The 27,897-nt window shown below is 52.6% G+C and overlaps 1 protein-coding gene and 1 pseudogene across 5 annotated transcripts in view; both read right to left on the minus strand.

The window, feature by feature from the left end:
* The window catches only part of ACTN1 (actinin alpha 1), a 106,840-nt gene continuing 78,943 nt past the window's right edge, over positions 1-27,897 (minus strand). Inside the window, exons 9-22 of one of the 4 annotated variants that reach the window (XM_030812506.1) lie at positions 19,547-19,639; positions 17,941-18,171; positions 16,040-16,187; positions 11,318-11,468; positions 10,660-10,768; positions 10,052-10,192; positions 8,755-8,937; positions 8,340-8,474; positions 6,686-6,865; positions 5,821-5,967; positions 4,859-4,939; positions 4,328-4,393; positions 2,952-3,110; positions 1-891 (exon numbers count right to left, since the gene is read on the minus strand). In XM_030812506.1, coding sequence (XP_030668366.1) covers positions 733-891; positions 2,952-3,110; positions 4,328-4,393; positions 4,859-4,939; positions 5,821-5,967; positions 6,686-6,865; positions 8,340-8,474; positions 8,755-8,937; positions 10,052-10,192; positions 10,660-10,768; positions 11,318-11,468; positions 16,040-16,187; positions 17,941-18,171; positions 19,547-19,639 — 1,983 coding nt within the window. In that variant the 3' untranslated portion in view covers positions 1-732. The remainder of the gene's footprint in view (positions 892-2,951; positions 3,111-4,327; positions 4,394-4,858; positions 4,940-5,820; positions 5,968-6,685; positions 6,866-8,339; positions 8,475-8,754; positions 8,938-10,051; positions 10,193-10,659; positions 10,769-11,317; positions 11,469-16,039; positions 16,188-17,940; positions 18,172-19,546; positions 19,640-27,897) is intronic. The other 3 variants (XM_030812509.1, XM_030812508.1, XM_030812513.1) reach the window with 3 other exon arrangements.
* LOC105739256 lies at positions 12,868-14,455 on the minus strand (annotated as a pseudogene). Its single transcript, XR_001115180.2, has one exon. The product of XR_001115180.2 is annotated as a non-histone chromosomal protein HMG-14 pseudogene (transcript).

The raw sequence follows: 27,897 nt of genomic DNA on the forward strand, positions 1-27,897 counted from the left end.
AGGAGTGTGGTTGTTTTAATACCATCTGTGCCAAGCAATATCAAAGTTGTCCATACTCTCCAAGTTTGTCCTATTTTTAATAGACAACATTAAAAAATTTTTAAGTGTGTGCTGATAAAGAGACTAGTCACACCTCTGAGGGGATTTAAAAATGAGAAGCCACATAAATTCTCTTCCTTAAAAAACAGCCATTTCAAAAGATTTTCTTTAATATCATAAAATATTTTCATGGACAAGTGAGCTAGCAAACACACATGCACCAATGTGCCTTTTGACAAGAGTACCCCCTACCCCGACTCCCACACCAAAGTGGACATGAGATTGGAGAAATGAATACAGCAGATAGAACAGATAGAAGAAAAAAAAATCAGTAAAAAGGATGGCATATAACTTTGTGCTTGGTTATTTTCCTATGTCACAACAAAACAAGACATTTCGGCGCAAATAGTTAATCTTTCCTCTTTTTTTCCATTTGTCTGGTGGAGAAAAAAATACGTTTTCTATAATAAAATATGTAGTTTTTTGGTTTTTAACGTAACTTTTTTTTTCTTTTTTGCAGAAAATAATTTTGTAAACTGTCACTTCGCGGGCAGGGAGGCTCGATGCCACGTGGGCCCCAGCTCACCCGGGTGGAGGCTGGGAGCTGAAACCGAACCCAGGCAGGAGATGGGCGACGGCAGAGGTGCAAGGCAGGGCACGGCGCACAAGACCACGGCGGCCGGGCGGGATGGATTAAAGGTCACTCTCGCCGTACAGCGCCGTGGAGAAGGACATGTAGTCCAGAGCACCTGGCACGGAGTCGGGGCCGGTGTAGGGGGCCATCCGCGCGATGCAGTACTCAGCCTGGTCGGGCGGCAGCTCGCGGCGCAGCTCGTCCATGGTAATGTAGTTCTGCGAGGAGAGAGTGGTCAGGAAGGCCGCAAAGTCCAGCAGCCATAAAGCTGCGCGGCCCGACACAGCCGCAAAGCCTGGCAGCGTGAAGGCAGCATGTGCCGTTTGCATTTTGCCTCCCTCCTGGAACTACAGGATGTACGGACATAAATAGCCACACATGTACATACCGCATACACAACATGTATTTTTAAAATTGTCTCAGGTTTTCCACTTCAGTACCTACTTTGTAAGCCACTTTCCAATCTAATTCCATGTGCCGATTACACCTATAATCATCTTCTGAGTCACACTAGTCTGCAATAATTGCGTGCTGGAGCAATATCAGCAGATATTCTGGTGGAGCGTATAGGTTCCTGGGGGGACCCCACACGCACTCAGCTGAGCTCTCTGGAGGCCTCGGACAGAGAGTCTAATTTTAATGAGCCCTCCAGCAGATTAAGAACACCATCCATGTTTGGGTATCACTGCTTCCCAAATCTGGCCAGGCTATCTTAAGCTCCTTTGCAGAAATGTGGGCCTTGCCCCATGCAGGCAGCTGCAGCCTGGGTATCTGCCTTCTCCCAGGTTTGCTCATGATAGGTCTACTTGGAAGCTGCTTCTTTTAAGAGCTTCAAGATCCAGGAGAGCTCATTTGGGGGCTCTGACCCACGAGGTAGTCGCCCTGCACCATGCCCTACCTCTGCCAGAGTGCCCTGGGAACCAGTTTGAGGGAGGGTAGAGCTGCCACTGTCAATCCAAAAGTTGGGAGACCAAGCCCCTAGCTGGGCCCCAGTTTTCCTCCTCTACAAAATTAGCCACGACAACTAAATGGTTTGAGGATCCTTCCAGCTCCAAGGTGCTATGATGCAAATAACGTTGTTCTTGTACTTAAATCAGACCTTTAGGGACCTCTTTGTAGGTTCAGCCTTTATTCCCTTATAGACAGACATTTCAGAAATTATACTCCCTCCCTATTGGCTTTTGCTTTCGGTAACTGATTCTTTTCAGTTTTTTTAAGACGGAGTCTCACTCTGTCACCCAGGCTGGAGTGCAGTGGCACAATCTTGGCTCACTGCAACCTCCGCCTCCCAGGTTCAAGCAATTCTCAGGCCTCAGCCTCCCGAGTAGCTAGAATGACAGGTGCATGCCACCACGCCCAGTTAATTTTTTGTATTTTTAGTAGAGACAAGGTTTTCCTATGTTGGCCAGACTGGGCTTGAACTCCTGACCTGATCCATCCACCTCAGCCTCCCAAAGTGCTGGAATTACAGGCGTGAGCCACTGTGCCTGGCCTGAATCTTTTCAGTTTTGAAGGAAGGATGGCATAAGGATTTACTGTGACTTTTACAGAACACAGACCCTAGGTCCCCACCCCACCCCCACCATTTCTTCTGGCTGCTCTGTGAGTCTTTTCTCTAATATTCGAGGGATCTGTGGCTTCTACAGATCCCCTCAGGTCCCTGGGCTGGAGATGGCTGTGGTTCTGGGTAACATCCAGGTCTACCAATGACCATTTCAGAACAGTGGAGACTTGGACTAAGCCTCTGGCATCCATGGAGACAACCCCCTACATCCGTCCACTGCCAGATGGAGTGTTGCAGGGTACTTGGGAGACTGGGAAACCCAGAGTAGATCACTGCTCAGGGTAGAAAACACGAGATACATGCTTCCTTCCTGTGTCCCACAGTCCCTCTTCCTGCTCCCACTATAGTCCGTGCCGATGCGCAGAATGATACCAAGGGTGAAGTCCCAGGGATTGTCAGATGGACTCCAAGAGTCCAATCACACATCCACACCACTCTATTCCCGTCTGCCACCCGTCATTTCATCCCAGCTATGGAGTCCCTCACTGGCATGCAGCGATCCTGGAAGGGTCACTTATACTAATCCTGTGTCCTGACACCTTAGCTGAGCCCAAGGCATTACAGAAATGGGTAGAAGTGGCAAACAAGGAGAGGCCAAAGGACCCTGGAAGAAGGGGCAGTTGAGGAGCTCATGTTCCAGCTCTCATCCCTTTAGATCACAGTCCAGCCAGTGCCTGCCACCCCAGCACAGTGCCCACACCATAGGACACCCACCTTGTCCCCGGCCAGGATCTTGAAGGAAGCCATGACTTGGTCTGCTGTATCTGTGTCGGCTGTCTCGCGGGACATGAAGTCAATGAAGGCCTGGAATGTCACTACCCCCAGGCGGTTGGGGTCCACAATGCTCATGATGCGGGCAAATTCTGCTTCTCCCTGGAGGGAACAGCCAACCCCAGGCCTATCAGCCCATGGCCTGCTGGGAATATCTCATATGGACTGAAGACCCTGGGGGCTCAGAGCAGCCTGTGGCTGGAAGAGGAGGGCACATCCCCCTGACCTAACCTGGGTTGTCCTAAGGGTATGATGGGGACACAACACCCAAGAAGGGAGACCCAGCTCAGGGTTTCCGACAGCCTGCAGATGCCTGGGTTCCCCTTAGAGCAAATAATCATGTTGATAATAACTATAATGACAACAATGATTAACAATGGCTGACACCTATGTAGCATATCAAGTATTAATCTAAAAGCTTTATTTCAATTCATTTAATCCTCACTACAACCATAAAGATAGGTATTTTATTATCTTCATTGTATAGATGAGAAATCTGAAGCCCAGACAGGCTAAGTGACTTGCCCAGGGTCACACAGCCAGGAAGCAGCAGAACTGGGATTTGAACTCAGGCAGTCTGGTTCTAGAATCTGTTCTCTCCCCACCACACTGTATTTTCTACATGCGAGATACGTGCACGCACTTAAATTCCTTCATTTAATCCTTGTAACAGTCCTGTAGAGTTCCCCCACTTCACCTGAGGTAACACACTAATGACGGCAGGGCTGGGATTTACTCCCAGGTTCACTGCTCCTAGCCCCATGCCCATGCCCTGCGCTGGGCAGCCTGTGGGCTCTGCACTTGGCACCATGGCTCAGGAGTCACCTGACTGTCCTGCTCAGAATGTCTGTGCGAGGGGGGACAGACTAGGAAGGTTGGGGGGTGGGGGACGGCCTGGGACAATCCAGAGGGGTGGCAGGCCCGACCAGAGCCACCGCCAGGACAGAGGTGGAAGTCTCAATTTCCATGCTCCATGTCAGGTGACGCATGCCAACCCAAAACCCGGGATGTCCCACACCACCAGTCCTTCCTGCCAGCCTCAGGGTCAGCCCAGCTGTCCATAGTGGGAGTGAGAAGTACCAGAAGATGAAGTGGCACAGAGACTGCGGTGAGGAGGCCAGGCCTCCCGGATACACACACGCCCGTGGCCGGGCCGGCTTTCAGGGAGCCATCTTCCCCAAGGACACGGGCCTTGGGGCTCCTCCAGGGAGGGCAGCCCCTAGCCTGAGGGCCTCCAGCCTGCCACTCCTGGGACTTGGCTGCTCCCGCCAGCTGGCTGCCTTCTCACCAGGGCAGACAGAGGGTGGGGTTTACGTTACCATGTTGTAACCCATGGAGATCAGGCAGGCGCGGAAATCATCCGTGTCCATCATGCCTGTCTTCTTCTGTGGGGGGCAGTGGTACCAAGACACGAGGAGGGTCGGGAAAGCAGGAAGAGGAAGGGCCGGCCCGGGGCCAGGAAGACAGAAACAGATGGCCAGAACAGGGATGAGATTTATGGTTTTGGGGGTCGGGATGGGTAAAGGAACACGGGAGAAGATGCGAACACACATCGGTGGAAATGTCCAAAGACAGGAAGAAGACAGAGCAGGGAGATGCAAAGATCCACCCATGGGACGAAGAGTGGCGAGGACGGAAGACAGCGGGCACCCAGCAGGTTGCCACAAAAGACAGCAGAGGGCAGAGGGTGGACCAGTGATGGGGCAGACAGAGACAGCAGGAGAGGACGAGCCCCATGGCCCACAGGAGGGGGACAGGAGATCCAGACAGAGAGAAGAGAAAAAGGAAAAACGCATTATTTCTCGCCCCAGATGCCACCCCTGAGCGTGCTCCATGCAGGAGGCGAGTACCTGGGGGTCGTTGCCAATATCATAACCCAAGCTGATGAGGCAGGCTTTGAACTCCTCGGGACCCAGTGTGCCGGAGTGATCCTGGGGCCGCGGTGCGCCAGGCAGCGAGCCATGCGGTGTCAGGGAGGTGGAGCCGTGAGGGGGGCATGCCCCGGGGGAGGGTGGCGTGTGTGGGGAGACACAGGGACAGGCATGCGGAGGGAGGGTGGGGGGGCGGGGGAGGAGGGGAAATAAAAGTGCACACGGTTAGACACACCAATGAGGCTCCAGGGGGTGCCCTCCCCCCAGCACACGCAGTCCTGCTCCAGGGAGCAGGACCACAGTGGGGTGTGATGAGCCACAAGGGTGAGAAGCTCCCCCAGAAGTGACCCAGCCCCCCGGCTTCCCCAGGGGCTTCCCCCCCAGGTGCCTAGAGAGCCATGAAGCAGGTGGGGTGGTGGGCAGCACCCAAGCCCATGCTCCCACGCCTTGGGACCGCCCGCAAGCCCCAGGGCACTGGGAAGGGGCAGCCCACTAAAACCCAGCCTGACCCAGAGCTGGGATGGGAACCCAGGACCAAGGCCTCTGATGTCCCTGGCAGAGTCCCAGAGGCCGCTGGAGGTCGGGGTAGGGGTGGGGGCCAGCGAGGGCAGGAGGAGTCTCTCTTCTGCTCCTCTGTCTCCACAGCCAGGGAGCAGCAAGCCTTCACTAAGGGTGACTCCTCATGGTAGGAGAGCAAGGATCAGGGGTCAAAGGTCCTCTTTCTACCCACAGTCTGAACACTCTCTGGGAAGCTTATGGGGCACCAACACAGGTTTTCCAAGGCTGGTTTTGTGGGGTACATTGAGTCAGGGCAGGCTGACAGTTTCCCCTTTCTCTCCCTCCTCACTTGCATGGCAGCCCACGTCCCGGGGAAGTGCCCTCCAGGGCCCTGAGGCAGGGGTTGGGGGCTGCACTAAGAAAGCACAGGGTGGGGCTCTCACCCGGTCAAAGTGATTGAAGGAGGCCCGGAACTCATTCATCTGCTCCTGGCTAATGCCCTTGGCATCCCGGGTCAGGATCTGGTTCTCCACCTCGTTGATGGTCCTGGCGATGGTGGTGAGCAGCTGCTCCCAGCCCACACGGATGTGCTGCAGGCGGGCAAGGGGCCTATCAGCAAAGGGGTCCCAGGCCTGGGCTCCTGGCGGCCCCTGCCCACCCTACTCCCCAACCATCAAAATGGCCAAAGCCATCAAACTTGGCCTTCCGTGTGGCTGAGTGTCACCAGAGGAAGGGGAACCAGGACAAGGACAACCTACTAGGACAGGGACCCTAGATGACCAAGGGGGCAGGGTGGCAGCCTCTGCCTGGAAGAGCAAAGAAACCAGGACTTGCCAATGGGGGTCAGGTCAGGAAGGAGGGCAGATTTGGGGGTAGGAAAGATTGAGACAAAAAAAATGCGTGATTCCCCGAACCTCCAACCCCACAGCCACAGACACACACACACACACACACACACACACACACACACACACACACTTTCACAGTTAAAACAAGTAGACATTTTAAAAGCAGGTGCCAGAGCCAGTGTTTGGAGCCTGCCAGCACCCAGAACCACCAGAAGTGCTTGTTCTGAACCCCCACCCCAGAACTAGTGAAGCAAATTCTAAAGACGGGGCCTAGAAATGTGCATTCTCAACACGTTCCTTGGGAAAGCAGAAGGTACTAAAAATTGAAGATGTGAGGCTCCAGGGGTGAAGTGAATTTATCCTCCAACTATAACCTGTTCCCTTGGAGACTTCCCCACCCAGGAGGAAGAACAGAAGGAGACACGGGCTCCCCAAGAGGAACAAGGCCAACCCCACCCACCTCCATGGTGTAGTTGGTGTGCTTGTTGTCGAAGATGAGCGCCTCCTGGATGAGCTGGTGGTCGCCCTCCAGCTGATCAATCTTTGGCTTGTAGTTGACGATGCTCTTCTCATACTGTCGCAGGTGGCTGAGCTGGTCCTCCAGGGTCCCGTGCATCTCAATGGAGATCCTCCCGATCTCCTGGTCACCGGGAAGGAAGCACCTTGTCAGACCACCTCACTCTGCTCCCATAGGGTGGGGACTGGGGCCTCCAAAATCACTTGTTAAGCTCTCAAATGATTCTCAGTTCCCATCCCAGCCCTAAGGAGGCCATCACTGATAATTAGTAAGACACTTTTAGCATGGGTGCTCCTAGGTATGGAAACAGCACCGCAGAGGTATATAACAAGCACTGTTATCATTGGATGAAATACCTACCAACTCTCAGGTACCTGTCAGCCTCAGGAAGGGGATGCAGGGTCAGTTCTAACCTAAATATTCACTCCTCTGCTTGCCATTCAAATGTCCCTTTCCCAAGTCTTGTCTATCTCAGGGACCCACTGAACCAGAATCCTCGTAGCCTCGGCAGACCTCACTCACCTCCTCAGTACCCGTGCTCTTGCTCCTGCTGTTCCGCCTCCTGGGATGCCTGCCCTGGCCCACCTGAATCCCATCCATCCCTGCAGGCCAGGCCTAATGCCCATTTCTGTCTGTTATTCATCCATGTAAACAACCCTTGTTTGTGAAAGCACTTTCTGTCCACTCAATTCAATACAGTAGATATTTCCTGCCTGTCTAAGGACAATGTGCTGGCGGGGGTGCAGGGGGCGACACATACAAATGTGAATTCAACATGGTCTCTGTTCTTAAGGAACTCAGAGGCCGTGCTCTAGCCAAGCAGGGCCCCTTTCCTGATCTGCTAAATCACCCCACTATCTACCCCACACAATTCAGCAAAAAATTCTGTGCTCCACTGGGGTTCAGTTCTCTTTCTGGGAAGATCAATCATCTTCTTTGGCCAGGCTCATTGCTCAGGAGAAGGGGGAGGAGGAGAGGAAGGGGAGGCCTGGTCAACAAGAGACATCAGAGGGATTAAGCTGGATCGGGAGCTCAGGAACTGACCCTCCTGTGGGACTTTCATAGGCAGCTTTTTTTTTTGTTTGTTTTTTGTTTTTTGAGACGGAGTCTTGCTCTGTTGCCCAAGCTGCAGTGCAATGGCATAATCTCAGCTCACCGCAACCTCCGTCTCCCGGGTTCAAGTGATTCTCCTGCCTCAGGCTCCAAGTAGCTGGGATTACAGGCACGCATCATCACACCTGGCTGATTTTTGTATTTTTAGTAGAAACGGGGTTTCACCATGTTGGCCAGGCTGGTCTCGAACTCCTGACCCCAGGTGATCCACCTGCCTCAGCCTCCCAAAGTGCTGGGATTACACGCGTGAGCCCACAGGCAGCTTCTTAGTGGTGTCCTCATGTGTCTTTGCTCCCAAATCAAATACTACCAGCAGGGCTCCCTCACATAGGCCCCCATAGCCTTCTACAGGACAGCAGACCCATGGTGGGCTCCGGGCCTCAGTCCTCCATGTGTCGCACCCAGGGAGACAGGCAGCCTGGCTGGCTGGGATGGTGTGGGGAGGGGTGGGAGCCCCAGCACTGCTTCCCAGCACGGGACCCACCTCCATCTTGGTCTGGATCCAGGGCCCGATGACATTGGCCTGGGCCCCAAACTGTTTGCGTAGTCTCTCATTGTGCTGTTGCCGGGCATGCTCCTCCGTCAGAGCTTGGTCCCTCCGAGGCACCAGCTGCCGCACCTGGGGCAGGAACAACAAGGCGACTTTCAGGACAGGTCAGCCATCTGCCCATGTGCCAGATGAGGAAATGGAGGACCCAGAAGGGGAAGGGCCGGTCAGTAACAGAACATGAGTAAAGGTGTCAACCTGTTCTGGAAATCCAGTCATTTGACATTTGGACAAACAATGAGTGTTTACTATATGATAATTTTTAATGAAATTGACAAAAATCAATTAAAATGGACAAAAATCCCTGCCTTTATGAAACTTACGATGGCTCGGCCCATGCCCTTCAACTCACGTGGTCCCATTTGCCATTGATCTCCTGAGGCGTGATGGTTGTGTAGGGGTTGGTGCCTGCCATATTGACGTGGTAGGTCTGGACAATCTTGGACACCTCGTTGTGGATGCCCAGGATGGCCAGGCGCTCCTTGTCGGCATCAGGGAGGGTGGCCTTGAACTGCTCATGGGCCGTGGTCAGTCCCTGGACAGAGATGGGAATATGTGGGCAAGAGGAACAAAGGGAGCACTAGAAGTGAGTGGAAGGGCCATGAAGGTTGAGTTCCACACCAGCTGGGAGACCAGGAGGCATCAATTCAAAGATTCTTGTGGCTGAGAATCGGGATGGCAGGTATGGCCACAGGAAGGTGAAGCCACAGTCATCAAAAGCAACAGCTTCATCCTTAGGGCTGGTCAAATTAGCAGCAACCTTTCTGGCATGTTCACCACCTCACAGGTCAGGGAGAAGGGCTGCTCCAGAGGCTTACTCCCCAGATGACCTCCCATAACATGGGCTTCCTTAGCTCCTGGCAAAACCTTTTAAATCCAGTACTCTGCAACTGCATGAAAGATTGAGGAAGCTGCTAATTGATGTGAAATGAGCTCCAAATAAATGTTACATTAAAAATCAAGGTTCATGACTGAGCACAGTGACTCATGCCTGTAATCCCAGCACTTTGGAAGGCTGAAATGGGAGGATCTCTTGAAGCCACAAGTTCGAGACCAGCCTGGGCAACAAAGAAAAAAACCCCACTTCCACAAAAATAAAAATTAAAAAATTAGCCAGGTATGGTGATGTGAGCCTGTAGTCCCAGCTACTAGGGAGGCTGCAACAGGAGGATCACTTAAGCTCAGGAATTGGAGGCTGTAGTGAGCTATGATCCCACCACTACACTCCAGCCTGGGTGACAGAGTGAGACCTTGTCTCTAAAAAAATAAAATAAATAAAAATCAAGGTTCAGAATATGGTATATAATAAAAGGTACTTTTTGTTTTATACAAAAAGGGTACAAAGCTTGGAAACAAACATATTTGCTTGTGTGCAGAGACTGTAGTCAAATTCTTACCTTTGGGGAGAGAACTAGGGGCTGGAGGATAAGGAGTCAGAGGGAGACCCTATCATAAACCTTTTTTAATTTTTTTTTAATTTTAGACCATGTACATATATTATCTTGTCAAAATAAGTCAAATGCAAAGGTTCTGGGTCTAAAAAATCCTTGGGATGCTCTTCCTCAGGGGCAGTCCTGCAAAAGTGACCCACATAGCATGAGCCAGGGGCCCCAGGGGAGCCAGCCTCTGGGGAGTGGGGTGGGGCTCACCTGGATCTCCTCAATGGTGTGCACAATGAAGGTGTCCTGCAGGTCCTCCATGGCCCCCTCCATCCAGTTGTTGAAGGGTGCAGCCCGCTTGGCATACTCCAAGTACAGCTGGTCAATGGTCTCCAGCAGTTTCTCGGTCCGCTGGGAGTGCCAAATAGGGTGAGGGTTAGTACAGTGATGTCCAGAATCATCCCCCACTCCTATCAAGATCCTCCTGGTGAGCCCCAGATCTAGAAGCACTGATTCAATCAGGCAGAAAGAACAAGCTCTTCCTGCCAGGTGGTATGAACCATCTCACATCACAGTCACCTGGCCTGGCTCCCAGAGTTTGGTGTGTAGAATAGGAGGGTTCTCAAATGGCTGGGGTTGGGCTGTAAAGCACACTAAACTGGGAGGATGAGACACATGAGGGCAAGAGAGGAGGCATCGCCATGAGGGTGAAGTCCAAATCCTGTGCCAAAGTGAATCTTCTACATTTAGGCCAGGGTTGGGGGAGGTCTGGGGAACCCATAGAGTCTTTTAGCCCAAAGCAAAGAGAGTCAAGAAGCAGGAAGAGGCACCACAGGGCTGCCGGATATGGGCCTAGATCTCCCTCTGGGACCCCTCACCTCCAGAGCTTCCCTTCGCTTCTGAGTTAGGGCCCCCAGATTGTCCCACTGGTCACAGATCTTTTGGCAACGGGCGTTGACACTGGGTGAGTCATAATAGTCCAGCTCACTGGGGAGGGAAGAGACAAGGAAGTCGGGGGACCCAGGTTAATTTCACGGCCCATCTCCCTCTCCCTGAGGCTATCAGTGGGGTGGCTGGTGGTGCTGGGAAGAGCCAGGGGCACTCCCTTCAAGAGACTTCCAGGCACTCCTTCCACCCCTCCCCTCTTTCAGGAGACTGGCAGAGAGGAGACCAAAGAAGACCCCTTCCCCAATCATGGCTGGAGGTGACACCAGTCTTCACCCCAATGGCCAATGGCAGGGAGCCCTCGAGGCCCGAGAAAGCTCAGAACCAAGTCTTGGTCACCCTCTGCTCCTGTACTAGCTACAGGCGAGAACTGGTGGCCTTTAACAGGAAGGCAGTGGTCCCGGGCTCCTTCCCCACCAGGAGAGATATTTGTCTTCTGCGTCGACTCCCTCTCCCCACCTGGGCATCCACCTGTACCCACCCTCCCCACCTTCCACGGCCACACCCCCACCTCCCCCAGCAGCTGAGAAAGTCCAGCCTTGGCCTCTCACCACAGGGCACCACAGGGTAGGGGTGTCTGGGGCCACCTACTTGAGCTCCTGTGCGATGGCGGCAATCTGCTCCACACGGTCCTGGTGGGCAGCCAGGTCACTCTCGAAGGCCTCATGCTTCTTGAGCAGGGCCTTGATCTCCGAGAGGGTGGCAGTCTCATAGTCCTTCTGTCGCAGCATGGCCTCTTTGCCTGGGTTGAGAGAGGGCCACATGGCTGAGCAGGAGTGAGAAGCATCTCCTTGGTCCCAACTGCCCACCCCTCAGGGCCCCAAAAGCTCCACTTCTGGGGGTGCTTCTCAAGGAGGTTCCCACTGTGCAGGGATCTGCAGGGTGCAAAAGCAGATGTGCAACTAGAACATCCACCCATGGGCGCAACGGGGAAAAGCACTCTCCTCAGAGCACTTCCAAGGCCATAAAAGTGTCTACGTAGGAGGGCTACGCAGGAGTCTGTGGGAACGCATAGGGCATGACACTATACACACAGCGGGAAACACAGCCATCCATAAACTCTGGTATAATCAGGAAAAAAACAACCCAAGCACCTCAGGGGTACCCTGCCTTTAGAATGTCCCGTTATCATCACTGGCTGCCGGCAGCCCTGCAGGGGCCCCTTCCCTGGGTCAGCGTGTCCAGTGCACTCTGCACAGAACCCGACAGTGGCTAGCTCCTTCTCTGACCCTCAGACACACTGCCCTCTCTCTACAGGGCACGAGCAGGTCTTGCATTTCTTAAATTTGTTTCCACAGGAGGAAAGCAGGAACAAGAAATGACCTCCCAGGGCCATTGTTAGACGATGCTCACCAGCTGCCTTGTGAAGTTGACAGGCACAGGATGGGGGCTGGCCCGGCCTCCCTCACTCACATACCCAACCCTCTGCTGCTGGGATGCTCAGCCCATCTCAATAAATAAGGCTGGGCTGGGACCCAAGGTTGTGTCCCCAGGCGGCATTTCTTTCCTTCCCCCTACTTTTTCTTCTTTAAAACAGAATGGTAATATATCAAGTTTAGAAAAAAAATTACAGGTAAGCCTACTTATCCACTCCTATTCAGTCTTTCCTTATGTGGATATTCTTTGGGCATATATAAATTATGTGTTCTGCTTTTAAAATACTTAGCAGCACATTGGCCAGGCGCGGTGGCTCATGCCTGTAATCCCAGCACTTTGGGAGGCAAAGGCAGGCAGATCACAAGGTCAGGAGATGGAGACCATCCTGGCCAGCCTGGTGAAACCCCGTGTCTACTAAAAATACAAAAATTAGCTGGGCGTGGTGGCGCATGCCTGTAATCCCAGCTACTTGGGAGGCTGAGGCAGGAGAATCACTTGAATCAGGGAGTCGGAGGTTGCAGCGAGCCACTGCATTCCAGCCTGGTGGCAGAGTAAGACTCCATTTCAAAAAAAAAAAAAAAAAAAATTAGCAGCACATTATCGGAATTTCTACCCTGGCTCCATAGTCTTCTCATGTAGATGTCTGCTGAAAGGCTGCACGTCCACTGCCCTAACCCTTCACTGCCCTACTGTGGGGCGCTGGCCCTTCAGCTTGCCCTAGTGTGGATGTCTCCATGTTCAGGATGGATTCTTTTTTTTTTTTGTATTTTCATAATTGAGATTTTATCGGCTGAGGATCAGTACACGTTTCAATTTGTATGCAATTCTTAACATACGTAACGAAATTCTAAAAAGCCATGTATTGTAATTCTTTTTTAAAGTTATTCCAGTGACTTTCCAGCTTAAAATTTGGAAGCATATTTTCCTTAAGAGGCTATCAAGTACCAGTATCTTCACATGTTGGTCAGCTGTTACATACGGCCCACCAGTTCATGACTGAATAGCACGTACACTACATATTCAAATTTGTAATCTTTCACAGCACAGTAACAAAGTTATCAGGAAAACAGGACTACCACAACCAAAGATGTTACAGAGTGCACACAGTTCTGACACGGAGAGCCATGATCAAAGAGTGATTTTCTTTAGGAAACAATTCTACTAAAAAACAGCATGGGAATAGAAGTAATTCAAAATGTTCAAGACATTAAATGCAGGACTGACTCCATATTGCCATTTAATATGCTTTGTATTATAGGATATAAAAACTAACCCCTCATCTATGGAATGTTAAGCTGACACCCGAGACAGTCAAAGCCTCCCATAATTCAATATCCCACACTATTTTCTGGTTGTACCAAAAAAATAAACAACCCACAAATGATTTCACCTCTTAAAAAAAAAGCATTTACACTTAAAAAATGGGATGAAGTGGGATTTCCTCCTCCTTAAAAATGTTTCTAGAGCTACTAAAAAACTTGCATTTACAAAATAGTTGATAAAAATATTCCTCTGGATTGTACAAGAAGGGAGACAGGGACCACTGATAAGACATGGTATATGATATTAATCAGACTTGGCTTCTTTCTTTCCTGCTTCATCAGAGGCTGGACTCTCCTCAGTTTTCGTTTCCCCATTTTCTGCAGGTAAATCTTCTTTAGTTTCTTGGTTAACCACTTCGGCCTGTTTTCCCTTTGCTCCCCTTTTCCCTTTTGTTTGCACTTTTTTGTCTGAAGATTTATCCTTCGCTGCTGCCTTTTTTGGCTTCGCTTCCACTTTCACAGGACGTTTAGCTGACAACCATGCCGATCTCCTCTTGGGCTCTTCCTTGGCGGCTCCTTCAGCAGAGCTGACCTTCCTCTTGGGCATCCTGGTGGCAGGGAGGGCACGTGCCGGGTGCCTGTGGGCCACGGCGCGCTGAGAGCCTTTGCAAAACTGGGCTGCCTGGCCACTGCCACTCCTCACGCCCAGGATGGATTCTTTAGACAGTCTCAAGAAATGGAATTCCCAGGTTAGAGTGTAGTAAAATTGGTAGACCTGAATACATGTGGCCAAACTGCTTTCCCCAGAGGCTGTGCCAGCATGCCAGCACTTCTCATGCCCCTGCTGGTGGCTGGCAAGCCAACGAGGTCAATCTTTGCTCTGTACTTTGGCTGTGAGCTGGACCCGATAGAAGCATGTGATGAATCAGTGCAATCCCCATTGTGCCTCCTCCACTCTGCCCCGTCCACGCCTGGATAAATAACTCCATACACGCACAGTGCATGTAGGGGCAGCAACCTCTTACCATTGTGTGCAAAGCCCAGCATTTGTACTTACAAAGGGGAACTAGACCCAACCCCCCTTAGCCAGTCAAGCACACTCCCATCCTCTACACCAGGGGTCCCCACTCCCCGGGCCATAGACTAGTACCGGTCCGTGGCCTGTTAGGAACTGGGCCAAACAGCAGGGGGTGAGCCAGCAGGTGAGTGAGCATTACCACCTGAGCTCCACCTCCTGTTGAGTCAGGGGTGGCATGAGATTCTCACAGGAGCTCAAACCCTATTATGAACTGCGTATGTGAGGGATCTAGGTTGTGTGCTCCTTATGAGAATCTATCTCATCTGAAGAATCTGATCATCTGAAGTAGACCAGTCATCCTGAAAGCATCTGCCTCCTCCCCACTCCGTGGAAAAACTGTCTTCCACGAAACTGGTCCCTGGTGCCAACAAGGCTGGGGACCGCTGCCCTACACCAAGCCAAGCCACTCCCAAATGGCCTTGGGGTATGGTTCTTCCTTCTCATCTCCAACCTAAGGTCTGAGGAGTACAAAACAGGGTTGAATGGGGGAGTGTTAGGGCAGTGAGCTCTGCCGGCCAATGGGTCTGTCCCAGACTCCAGCTGAAACGGCCTGAGGGGCCCCAGCAGATGGGCAGCCTGTTCCCTACCTCCGGCCCTGATCCAGGTTCTGGGGAAAATACTATCCTAGGTCTGATCCTCTCTCTTCAGAGTTCAGCTTAGCTGCCAATAAGCAGACACCAGACACGTCCCCAAGAGCCTCAAGGTTGGAGTAACAGGGACACACATGTGCTAAGGCAAAGGCTGGTTCACTGTAATTGGAGGCCAGGAAATAGAGGAAAAAGAACTGAACAGATGAAAATCATAAGCATGCAATGTACTATAATATTTAAGCCTCACAACAACCCTATGAGGAGGCTAAATTAGGTTGAATGGGGTCCCCCATAAAACTCATGTCAACCCAGAACCTCAAGATGGAACCTTATTTGGAAATAGGGTTTTGCAGACATAATTCCTTAAGATGACATTCTACGGCTGGGCACAGTGGCTCACACCTGTAATCCCAACACTTTAGGAGGCAGAAGCAGGTGGATCACCTGAGATCAGGAGTTCAAAACCAGCCTGACCAACATGGTGAAACTAAAAATACAAAAATTAGCTGGGAATGGTGGCAGGCACTTGTAGTCCCAGCTACTAGAGAGGCTGGGGCAGGAGAATCACTTGAACCGGGGAAGCGGAGGTTGCAGTGAGCTGAGATTCCGTCATTGCACTCGATCCTGGGCAACAAGAGCACAATTCCATCTCAAAAAAACCCTCCAAAAAACAGAAAAACAATGAACACTCAGGGGGTAGAGGATTTGACTGCAAAGTGAACACTCACACAGCACTGCACTATGCAGGAACTCTCCTCAGAACTTCGTTATGTATTAACCGATTCAATTCTTACAAGCCTGTGACGTTGGTACTATTATTATCCTCACTTTACAGATGAGGAAGCTGAGGCGACCAGAAGGCTAATGAACTTGCCTAAAGCCATGGAACTAGTAACAGACCAAATGAAACAAACAAAAAGCAAAGAATAGCGTAGTGGCTGCTGGCTGGGCTGAAGAGTAGGAAAGTGAAGCCCTGCAGGGAGGCAGGAGGCTGGGCTGGCCTCACCATCAGTCCAGGCCTCGTGGATGGAGGCCTTCTGCCGGAACTTCTCTGCCAGGTGGTCCAGTCGCTCCAGCCTCCGAATCTCGTTCAGCAACCACTCCTCATAGCCCTTCTCCACCTGCTCCAGGCAGCCCCAGGCATTGTTGATGTCCTGTGGGGATGGGAGGTACAGGGTCAGGGTCTGGCTCGGGCCTAGGCCTCAGGTGCCCTGGCCCCCTAGACCCCTGAAGGTGCCCCATGCCTTCCAGGAAGAGCCTCTTCCCTATCTCTGCCCCATATCCACCCCAGCCAAGCTGCCCCACCCTACCTCCCATCTGCCACTGGTATTTCCTGGGCTCCCAGGAGCCGGGCCTCCTGGGCAAGACATGGGACCTGTATCTACACTGGTCACCCAGCTATGGGACTTCGAGAATAGAGCCCTGTGGGGAAAGGGCCCTAGACTCTCCCTGACTAGGACTGGTTTCCCATAGGACTCTAACCCATCACAGAGGTCACACATGTGCTAAGGCAAAGGGCCCCCCAGGTAAACAGACCAACAATGAGCAATGAGGCAAGCAGGCACTGGAGCTGCCCAGCCTCCCCACGGTCCTGGATCCATTCATGGACTCAGGCCTGTGGGCAGTAACCTGGAGCCTACAGAGACCCCGGCCTGGGTGAGCCGGCCAGAATTCTGGCAGGACAGATGCTGAGTGCAAACCCACACGCCCCTTCAGACAGGGCCATGCCTCCAGTTTGTGCAACAGTGCCCAGCTGGACAGTCACTGGGGCTGCACCCTACAAGCCACCCTCCCCACCACATGTCAGCAGGCCAAGCTACATCTGTCCCCCAGAAAGGGTACTTTGTCTAATTCTCATAGAGCACCCTTAGGCTAGCAGTGGCTCTGGCCACCTAATTCAGCCTTGGAGCCCAGAAATGACTGCAATTTTCCAAACTGCATACACACTTGCAATGTATTCTCCCTCCACGACCCCCTGGGCTGCTGTCTCCCCACAGTGCTGTCTGCCTTTCACCCTCCCCTTCTAGACCTGTCATGTGCCCGTGACACTCCTATTACTTTTCCCTTAAGGACAAAAAGCTCCGTCATGGCAAATTTCTTACATTTTCTTCTGTGTGTTTCTCTGGCTTATGAAATTTTCCCCTAAGTTGTGAGGACAGGGTCAAGGGGGATGAATAACAAAAATAACCTAAAAGAAGAGTATTTGATGACATGGAAAGCTGGTCAGAATATAACGTAAGATTGGGGGTTTTCTTAAAGCAGCTTATTATGTAAAACAGGCTTTAGTTACCTGTCAGTGGACACTTGAGTACAAAAACGGGGAAAAATGTTTAATTTCAAATACATATGCTTTAGGATTCCCTCAAATACTTACATGAAAAAACCAAAAAGATTAAAATCATTTTTTTAAAGTTGATACTGGGTAGTAAGATTTTCAGTAATTTCCACGTTCTGTATTTTGCTTGTTTGTATCTTTGAAATATACTACCCAAAAAAACCCACAAAACTATTACTTAAATAATAATATTTTTTAACTACTTAAGATTTCATGGAAGTAGAAATCAACTTTACTGCGATTCAATTATGCCCGGGTTCAGGGTGTCAAAAGCATTGTGTTCACAGGGATGATTTTTTGTGAGAGGGAGGTCTGGAGCAGATGCTCAGGGGTCTGGAAGGATAAGCCCGACTCAGAATGGTCTGGGCAGAGGGGGCTGCCCCGCATGGCCGAGTTTGGGCTTGAGCCTGGGTGGTAACTGGAAGGGGGAAGTGACTTCTGGAGCAGTGTATGTAGGTAGAAGCAAACACGCCCATTCCCACCCTCATAAAGCTGAATTTGACCACGACTAGGAGAAGCTCAGAGGTGGAGGCAGTCCAGTTTGGGGGCCCAGGCTCACCCCCAGTGCTCACCGAGACCATCCTGCCCTCGGAGGGCATGAAGGCGGGCCGGTTGCTGAGCCGCAGCTTGGTCTGCAGCGTGTTGAAGTTGATCTCCAGCTGGCACTTCTCCTGCACCTTGGGCGGCTTGTGCAGGCGCCGGTAGTCCCGGAAGTCCTCCAGCTTCTGCTGCATGGCATGCATGGTGTTCTCGGGCACCCGGTTCTCCAGCCACGGGATTGTGCGGCGGATCCACTCCAACAGCTAGGGCGGGAAGGCGGTGGGGGCAGGAGGTGAGGACGCGGGGAGGGAGTGTGCTAGGGCCAGCCTCCCTTTCCTCCCAACAGCCCTTCCCACATGGGGAAGGGGTCTCTCCTAATAGCACACTCCTTCCCAACTACCGACATTCCCAGGCCATGAAGCCAGCTTCCAGGCTGTTCCCTCTGAGAACCACAGGCTTCGTGAAGCCTGGCTGCTAGGGTACATCGACTCACAGTCACATCACTCAACCTCCCTGCTTTGCTAAGGGAAGACCCATAGACCTGGTGTGAAGTTAGTGCAACTAAAAGGCAGGAAGGAAACCTGGGTTTTAGTACCAGGTTCTAACTGGCTGGGCCTCAGTTTCCTCATCTATACCATGGAGGGGGTTAACAGCTATTTCCAGAAGTTCTTGCCATCTGACTTCCTAGGAATCTAGAATGTGGGTCTCTGACTTAAAAGGGGAGTGGCTGGCTTCTGGGCAGAGAGCTGGCCTGGAGCACAAGCAGGCACAGCCTGGACTGTTTTCCTTGGGCCAAGGTGATGGTGGTGGAGAAGGTGGAGGGGTGCACATGACAATAGGAATACACTGAACACCTTCAGGGGGCCAGGCACATCACACACATGGACTCATCTGAATCATCACAGAAACACTATGAAGCTAAGGGCTGTGATCATCTGCATGTTGCAGAGGAGGCAACCGAGGCCCTACCAGGTCCTGTAACTTGCCAAGGTGACCTGGCTGGAATGGCAGAAATTTAAACCCAGGCGCTTGGGCTCCAGAACCTGGGTTCTTACTATGCTGGGCAGCAGATCCACCAAGAGGCTGGGCTGAGCAGCTCAAAGGGCTGAATTCTTTCAAGAAGAGGAGGCTTAACCCAAATGTAGCCAGTGGCAGAACAGGAAACCCAGCACTGTGTGATCCTGTTTCCTGAACGGTAGGGGACAGCCACTACTTTTGGTAGCTGCTATGCTAGCCTGAGCCGGCACTAATTTACCAAAAACCCTGCCCTCACCCTCTTAGAACCAGATGTGCTCCTTTTCTCACTGAAGCAAAACTCACAGACTAAGAGTATACCAGGCTGGAAAGGCTCTGACACCTCCTGGCTCAGCTCTCACTTGACAAGTGAAAAAAACAAGAAGACCCTGAGAGGCAAAGGGATATCATCTAGGCTCATGATAACTCAGGGACTGGCCTCTGCCCCCACCTCACTACTTTCTGGGAGAGCCACAGCAGAGCTCAGGCTGCCCTGGACTAGCAGGATTGGGATCAGCAACTATACCAGCCTGGGACTATGCTCCAAGGAAAGATTTGGAGGTACATGTTCTAGGGGACTGACTCTTGCTAGAGTCAGGCCAGGTGAACCCAGGGGGTACCCACATCACTGGCCAGCTTCTCGTAGTCTTCCATAAGCTGCTCGTTCTCCTGGTTCACGGCCAACACCTTGCAGATGCGATTGGCTGCTGTCTCCGCCTGGCGACAAGACAGAGAGAGTCACAACCAGCCAGCCCCAGCAGCCGCGGCACCTGGTACACACCTGTGCTGACAAAGCCCCTCCCATCCCTGCAGCTCCCTGTGGTTGGAAGGGAGTTAAGAAGGCTGTGAGATCACATTCCTCCTCTCTCCTTACCATCTTCCTTGCCAGCCCATGGCCAGGTCCCATGGGTCAAGTGAGCCTGGACAGAGATCTTGATGGCTGAACTGAGCCCCTGGAGAACAGCCTGAGTTTAAGTCCCAACCTGCAGGTTGGGAAGAAACTAATCCAATGACTGATATAATCAAAATGCTCAGGTCAGGTGGAGAGGTGAGAAAATTCATGCCCATCCTGGAATTCCAAGTGGAGGCACTGGAATTGCAGGGCTTAGGACCTCTGGCTGGATTTTCCAGGATCTTGGAGATGTGGGAATTCAAATCTGGCAGTCCTGGGATAAAGTGCTGAATGAGAAATCATGGGACCTCTCGGGATCCCTGCAGAATCTCCCAAGGCTCTTGGCCCAAAGCCTGAAGCACTTTAGAGAAAACTGAGGGACATTCTACTATACCCAAGTCCAAACTTCCGGATCAACCAAGTATGGGCTCAATGCCCAGCAAGCCCAGCACAGGCCCCTCCCGGACAGCTAAGCACAAATCATGCGCTGTGTGCTGGGCTAGCAGGGACCCAAGACGGCCTCAGCAGCAAAGGGAAGGAAAGGGGACTGAATGGCAATCCCAGGCAAAGACCAAGAAACCTTAGTGGGAGAGCGCCTTCTGCAGCTGTGGGGGCTACTGTACCCCTAACACCAGCAGGGACCCAGCATTCCTGAGTCCACTTCGAATAGGTGGTTTTAAAATCCAGCTGTGTTCTTGCATACATTCCAACTCTACACCAAGCGGGAAGTGAACTCAAAGCCTTTTGGGGGCCAGAGGGTAGAAAGGAAGACAGCCTGGGGGTGGGAGAAGCTGATATCTGTGAGAAGACAGACATGCATCCTGGGACCCTGGAGAAGGGTGCCCTGCAGATGAAAAATGATCCCTGGATTAACAGGTTGAAAGAGAGGACCTCACAACTGGTTGATGAACAAGACAAAACAGGTCTCAACTGCAGCAAGATGAACTGAGGCTGGTCGTAAGGAAGAGCTTCCTGAGAATGAACGTGCTTAGAATTGGAAGGAATGACTAAGATGGAAGATGGAAATGTTTTTTCCTTGAAGAACTTCTTGAATAAGACATCCGCCCACCAAATCATGTGCTTTGTGGATGACTGTGCTGGGGTGTGTGGGGCATGGGGTAAGGGGCAGAATGAGATCATCCTAAAGGCCTTGTCAGAAACACAGTCAAGGAGGTCAAGGGAGGCACGCCCTGCAGAGCAAGGTGTCAGAGTGGGTTGGGAGAACCAATAAGGAGAAGGTGGGAATGGCCAGAGGGTGGTCTAAGAGTCCCCTGAGGTGGGGACTTTGAGTCCTGGGCCTCAAGAAACTGAGACAGGGAGTCACATCCTTAGGCCCTCACCCCCTGCCCCCACCTCAACCCTGTCCTGGAGATGCCATGGCTGCTTCTCACCCACAGCTCCTGACTGATCGCCATCTCTCTCGAGAACCAACAAGCACCCACCGGGAATCCCAAGAAGCAACGAAGAGGGAAATGCTTTTCCTGGAGCGTGTCTAGGAGACGTGGAGCCCCAGCAAGCAAGCGGGGCCATGGGAACCAGGCCGGCAGCCTCATGGGGCTGACTGGGGAGCAACATGCCGGAAGCTCCAGACTACTTCCCTTCAAGGGGAAGGAGGCAGGGGCAGGGGGCTGCGGAGAGACCCGCGTGTCCTCCTCCAGGCTGATGTTTTTGTGAGGATGTGCCACCCTGGCAGACTAGGCCAGAGATGTGCCACTCAAACAGCTGAAACTCCTTGGCAGCTACTCATCACTGGCACGAAGCAGCTGCGGCTGTGATTTTCATGGATAAAGCCACCTTCACCTTGTTACTCTCCTGATCCATCGGCTCCATGGTCATAAAATCTGATGTGTGCCAGTTCATTAAACTGGTGGACTAAGGTCTGCATTCGTGGGATTTTACATGTGTCCTGTGGGACCTCAAGAGCCTCGCCCATCCCCAAGAGCCTGCTGACTACTCCAGAGTCAGGGTCAAAAGGGCTCCCTTCTGGATGAAGTCTGGGGGAGATTCCGGGTGGGCCTCCTGGGGACTTTCCACAAAGATCCAACCACGTTCCCAAGCCTGAGTCTCAGCCGCCTGCTCCCAGGCTGGCCTCTCCAGAAGGAGACCGACTGAGAATACCATCCATTATAACCAGTGAACCAGCCTTCAGAAATAACACACAAGGACCACGGGAGACACGAGAGCGCTTTCTGTATGGCAGGCCAGCTTGCAGACTCCACCAGGGTTCCCTTGACGGACAGCCCAGCTCCTACATTACCTTCAGGAAGCAGGTTCCCGAAGTCCAGATTTGATTTTTCTAAAAAAACCACGGCAGAATCCTCAGAAACTCATCCTCTCCCTTCCTCTCACAGCCTGACTCCCCCGACAGGCAGGATGCGCCACAGAGAAGCCCACTGGGTGGTGAGTTGGACCTGCTTCCAGTGTTCCCTTGATGAAAGCGGCTTCATCACCCACCGGCTCAGCCTGAGAAGTAAGATGAGGTCAGCTGGGAAGACCAGGCCTAGTAAGGCCCACGGGACATGATCCCCGGAGCAGAAGGAAAGGCTGTTAGGGGTGACAGGCCTTCCCCATCACCGCAAATTCCTGGTCTTCTAGCTTTTTCCTCTCACAGCTACAAGAGCCCCATGAACTCTGAGGGATCTAGGAGAGAGGCACCCAGAACCACCAAGTACATAAAGAATCTCAAAGACAACACTTTAGTCCAGAAGTTCAAAGGAGAGATGTGTTCTAGGGGAGGAAATATTCCTTCCCTGAGAACCTCACGAACTGAAGCAGCTTCAGAAGCAACTTCAGAAGAGAACCCCAGGAGAGCCCTGGCTTCAGGCTATTCCTGAAGAGGAGATGGGCCGCACTGGCCCCAGCAAGAAGAACCAGGTGCCCTGACATGAGATAATGTAACAGATGCGCAGATAATTGATGGCTTCATGAGATAATGTAACAGATGTAACAGATAATTGATGGCTTCAGAAAATATTCTCTGGAAATGAGCAAAATGTTGCTTCCAAGTGCCAAAGGAGAAGACTACTAGAAATCTGTTTCCTTTCCTTTAGTTTGTATTTTCATGGTTGTTTTGTTTTTTTGTTGTTGTTTTTTTTGAGACAGAATCTTGCTCTGTCACCCAGGCTGGAGTGCGATGGCACAATCTCAGCTCACTGCAACCAAGGTTCAAGCCATCCTCCTGCCTCAGCCCCCCGAGTAGCCGGGATTACAGGCGTGCGCACCACTATGTCTGGCTAATTTCTGTATTTTCAGTAGAGATGGGGTTTCACGGTGTTGGCCAAGCTGGTCTCAAATTCCTGACCTCAGGTGATCCACCAGCCTCAACTCCCAAAGTGCTGGGATTACAGGTCTGAGCCTCTGCGCCCAACCGGAATTTTCATGTTTTTTTATGACCTGCTTTAAGCTGCACTATTATACAATACACTTTGTTGTATATTCGAGAGTTATTTTTAAAAAGATACGAACTATTATTATCATCCCTGGAGTACTTAGCTATCCCAAGCCAAACTGCTACCCTAATAATCAGCATCCAATTGCCTGATACAGGCACAGTCTAGAGAGGAACTGTCCTCAAGGTGACACCAAAACGTGGCCAGATGATGTGCTGTGGCTCCACCACCCACAACCCACAGATTCACATGAATGCCACGAGGATCTCATCTATGTCATCTTTAGCCAAAACATTCCCAAATCTAGCTAGACCTGCTTTTTTCTTCTTCCCACAGCTGTCCACTGCCCAGTCTTTCCCTCTGTCCTGAGTCAGCCACCAAGCCCAGGGTTCCTGCTAAGAGAGCCCCAGATCAGCAGGGATCTCAGACCAGGCATCCGAGCTTCCTCATAGTGAGTGGGCCAGGGTGAGTGACCAGGCAGAGGGAAACTGGCCCCTTTCCTCAGGCAGCCCACACCTTGCCAGCTTCCTCTCCTACCGCAGGCTCTGCCTGCATACTCCGAAGCTTCTTGCACAAGCTGTGGTCACCTCCCTCCACAACACTGTCTGCCCCTTCCCAAGGCCTTGCTAAGCCTTACCCCCACAGACCTCATGTTCAAGTTTCTGCTGCTCAAGAAAACCTTGGTGGCCGGCAGTCCTGTGACTGCACCTGCCCTGCTCAGATCTGGGGCAGAGCAGGGCACAGGTCAGACCACAGCCACTGCCGGCTCCTTTTTTTAGGATTTTCCCAGATGGCTCATGAATTTCTCTCAGATCCAGTCCAAGCCTTCAAGTGTTCTTTCTCAGAAACAGCAGACCATGAACTCTAAAACACGAGCTACATAAACAAAACTGTAATACTCTCCACCCATTCTAAGTCCCTGTAAGGGAAGAGGAGGGGAGAGGGAAGCAGAGAAAGAATTAGAACCAAAACCCACCTTTCAAACAGCAGTTGGTCCTCATCTAATGAGGGAAATCAGTACACAGACTTATACAGCACATGCTTGTACAGGCACACGAGCTGTGCACCACACGTGCACACACACATTAGGCGCTGTTGCCTTTTCATTCCACCGTACAAGGTTGGGCGACAGAAAGACAGTGGAGAAGATGGAGGGCACTGGGCACGGGTTTTGGAAGATTTTCCTCATCGGTGCCAGCCCGGAGACAGACAAGACAGGAGTGTGTGAGTTAGCAAGAGTCCTTCTCCTCCATTAGCCCCACCACACAAGGTGAGGTAGGGTTCCCCTCCCCTGCCTGCTCAGCTCAAAGCAGTCGCCTTAGACACGGTGGGGGCAACTCTGGGTCAGACCCCTGACCAGGACATGAGAGGACGACCACCACCACCACCAACCCAGCTGTGACCTTGCCCTCAGGTGTGGACAAAAGCAGCGTGGAATGGTTGCAACAGGGATGAGTGAAAGGGAGGGGGGCATGGGGAGGTGGCATGAGATTAGGGAGGGGGAGCAGGCTGTCACCCACACGCCACCCACACCCCACACACTCCTCACACACACCACACCCACAGCACTCCCCTTCACTCCACACACACACACACACCACACACGCCACACTCACACCACACACACCCTACACCTCACACCCACAGCACACCATACCCCCCCACACCACACACACACACCTCACACCCACAGCACACCACACACACACCACACACACACACCTCACACCCACACACCACACACACCTCACACCCACAGCACACCATACCCCTCCACACCACACACATACACCTCACACCCACAGCACACCACACACACACCACACACACACACCTCACACCCACACACCACACACACCTCACACCCACACACCATACCCCCCACCCACACACACCTCACACCCACAGCACACCACACCACCCACACCACACACACACCTCACACCCACAGCACACCACACACACACCACACCACACACACACCTCACACCCACAGCACACCACACACACACCACACCACACACACACCTCACACCCACAGCACACCACACACACACCACACCACACACACACCTCACACCCACAGCACACCACACACACACCACACCACACACACACCTCACACCCACAGCACACCACACACACACCACACACACCTCACACCCACAGCACACCACACACACACCACACACACACACCTCACACCCACAGCACACCACACCCCTCCACACCACACACACCTCACACCACACACACACACCACACCCACAGCACACCACACACACACCACACACACCTCACACCCACAGCACACCATACCCCTCCACACCACACACACACACCACACCCACAGCACACCACACACACACCACACACACACCACACACACACACCACACCACACACACACCACACCCACACACACCACACACACACACCACACCCACACCACACACACACACCTCACACCACAGCACACCACACACACACCTCACACCCACAGCACACCACACCACACCACACACACCTCACACCCACAGCACACCACACACACACCACACACACCTCACACCACACACACACACCTCACACCCACAGCACACCACACACACACCACACACACCCCACCCCACACACCCACACACACCACACACACCTCACACCACACACACACCTCACACCCACAGCACACCACACACACACCACACACACCTCACACCACACACACACACCTCACACCCACAGCACACCACACACACACCACACACACACCTCACACCCACAGCACACCACACACACACCACACACACCTCACACCACACACACACCTCACACCCACAGCACACCACACACACACCACACACACCTCACACATACCTCACACCCACAGCACACCACACACACACCACACACACCTCACACCCACAGCACACCACTCACAGCACACCACACCCCTCACACCTACACACCACACACACCAGTCCCCACACCCTATACACCCCTCACACACACACACCTCACACACTACACCCTTCCACATCACATTCCCCACACCCCCAGACACACACCTTACACACCACACTCCACCCCCCATACACACCCCATACACACCTCACACACCACACCCCCCATACACACCTCACACCCACCACATCCATACCATACACACACACCTCACACACACCCCATATCTCACCCACCACATCCCCCACACCACACATACCTCAAACCACACACTCCTCAGAACCCCCCATACCCATACACACCACACACACACACTTCATACCCACTACACCCACAGGCATCTCACACTGCCTTCCAAGCTTTGTCACCAGCCAGGACACAGAGAAGGCTTCAGAGACAGGGAAGGCCAGCATGAATGGGCATGAAGCCCAGGACAGACCCCTGAAGGAGAAAGGGAGAGACTGGAAGAGGAGGAAGGAGCTTTGGGAAGAGGGGAAAAGACCATAGCAGAGAGCTCAGCCTGATCATGGACACGGGCAGGTGCACACCCGTGGCTATTGGGCCAGGAGGCCAACCAAGGCAAGGGAGAGAAGCTGCTTATACCCTGGCCGCGAAGGGCCAAGGGAGGTGCACAGGAACAGCAGCAGGAGAGGTGGGAAGGACAAAGAGGAAGCAGAAGGAAGGCCAGAGGAGGGGCTGAGAGGGGCTGGGCAGGCTGGGGGGACACCTATGAGAAAGCCTCCAGACAGGGCTGCTCTCCTGTCTCTGGCCCGCACCAGTGAGCCCTGGAAGGAAGTTCCGGAGGGTCTTGGGCGCCCAACCAGGCAGGGAACAGGGCTGCTGCCAGCCCATATGGTGTCTCTGGATCATTTTTTACCTCTTCCCCAAGGGCACTTCTACTGGGAAAATGTCCTACGGATTTTGTTAGAAGACATTTTCATCACCATCTGCAGGGTCACTTCAGTAATCAATATTCAAATCTCCATCGTCCACTGCACACACATGGCACTTGTGGGTAGTCTGCAACCTGCACAACTGTCCATGGCAGCCTGGTGGAGAAGCATCAGGCAGAGCTCTCGTCTGGACTCCCTGGAGAAGGCAGGAAGACTTCTCCCTGCTCTGGCTGCTGGCTAAATTTGCGAGGATGGCCTTGCTCAAGCAGGAAGGAGGGAGAGAGAGAGGGAAGAGGTCCTGGATGTTTAAGGAAATAGAAAGCACTGCGAAGAGCCGTGCTGCCTGGGATAAGGGCTTTTGATGCGGGGTGCAGGGGAGAAGCTGAGACCACAAACTTCTTTCTCGCTTGTGGTATCCGCTATGCCCAGGGCATAGGGACAGAGACACAGGAGGTCATTCAGAGGCTGGGGTTCTCTGGCATCTTCAAGTGTCCTGGCCAAAGTTCAGAGTCCTGTCCCCCTGCAGGAGAAGGAGGGGCTTCTCTAGTCCCTCCTTCCATCCCAGGGCCTGCTGCTGGAGTGTCCAGGGAGGACGGAAGAGATGGGCAAGAGGGGAGAGTGGAGGAGGCCGAGGGAGAGCTCACCTTCTGCGCACCCGAGAAGGCGTGGCCGTGACATGAAACATTAGGTCACACGGCCTTCCCATCCGGCCTTAGCGTGCCTACACATCTGCACAGAGAAGGAGAAGAGGTTGAGAGGAGAAAGTAGGCAGCAGCAGCAGCACAGAATAAACCCAAACAGCCACGGTGGATGGAAAGAGGACACAAGACAGACCGAC

The sequence above is a fragment of the Nomascus leucogenys genome, chromosome 1a, assembly GCF_006542625.1.
Source record: "Nomascus leucogenys isolate Asia chromosome 1a, Asia_NLE_v1, whole genome shotgun sequence".
Lineage (NCBI taxonomy): Eukaryota > Metazoa > Chordata > Mammalia > Primates > Hylobatidae > Nomascus > Nomascus leucogenys.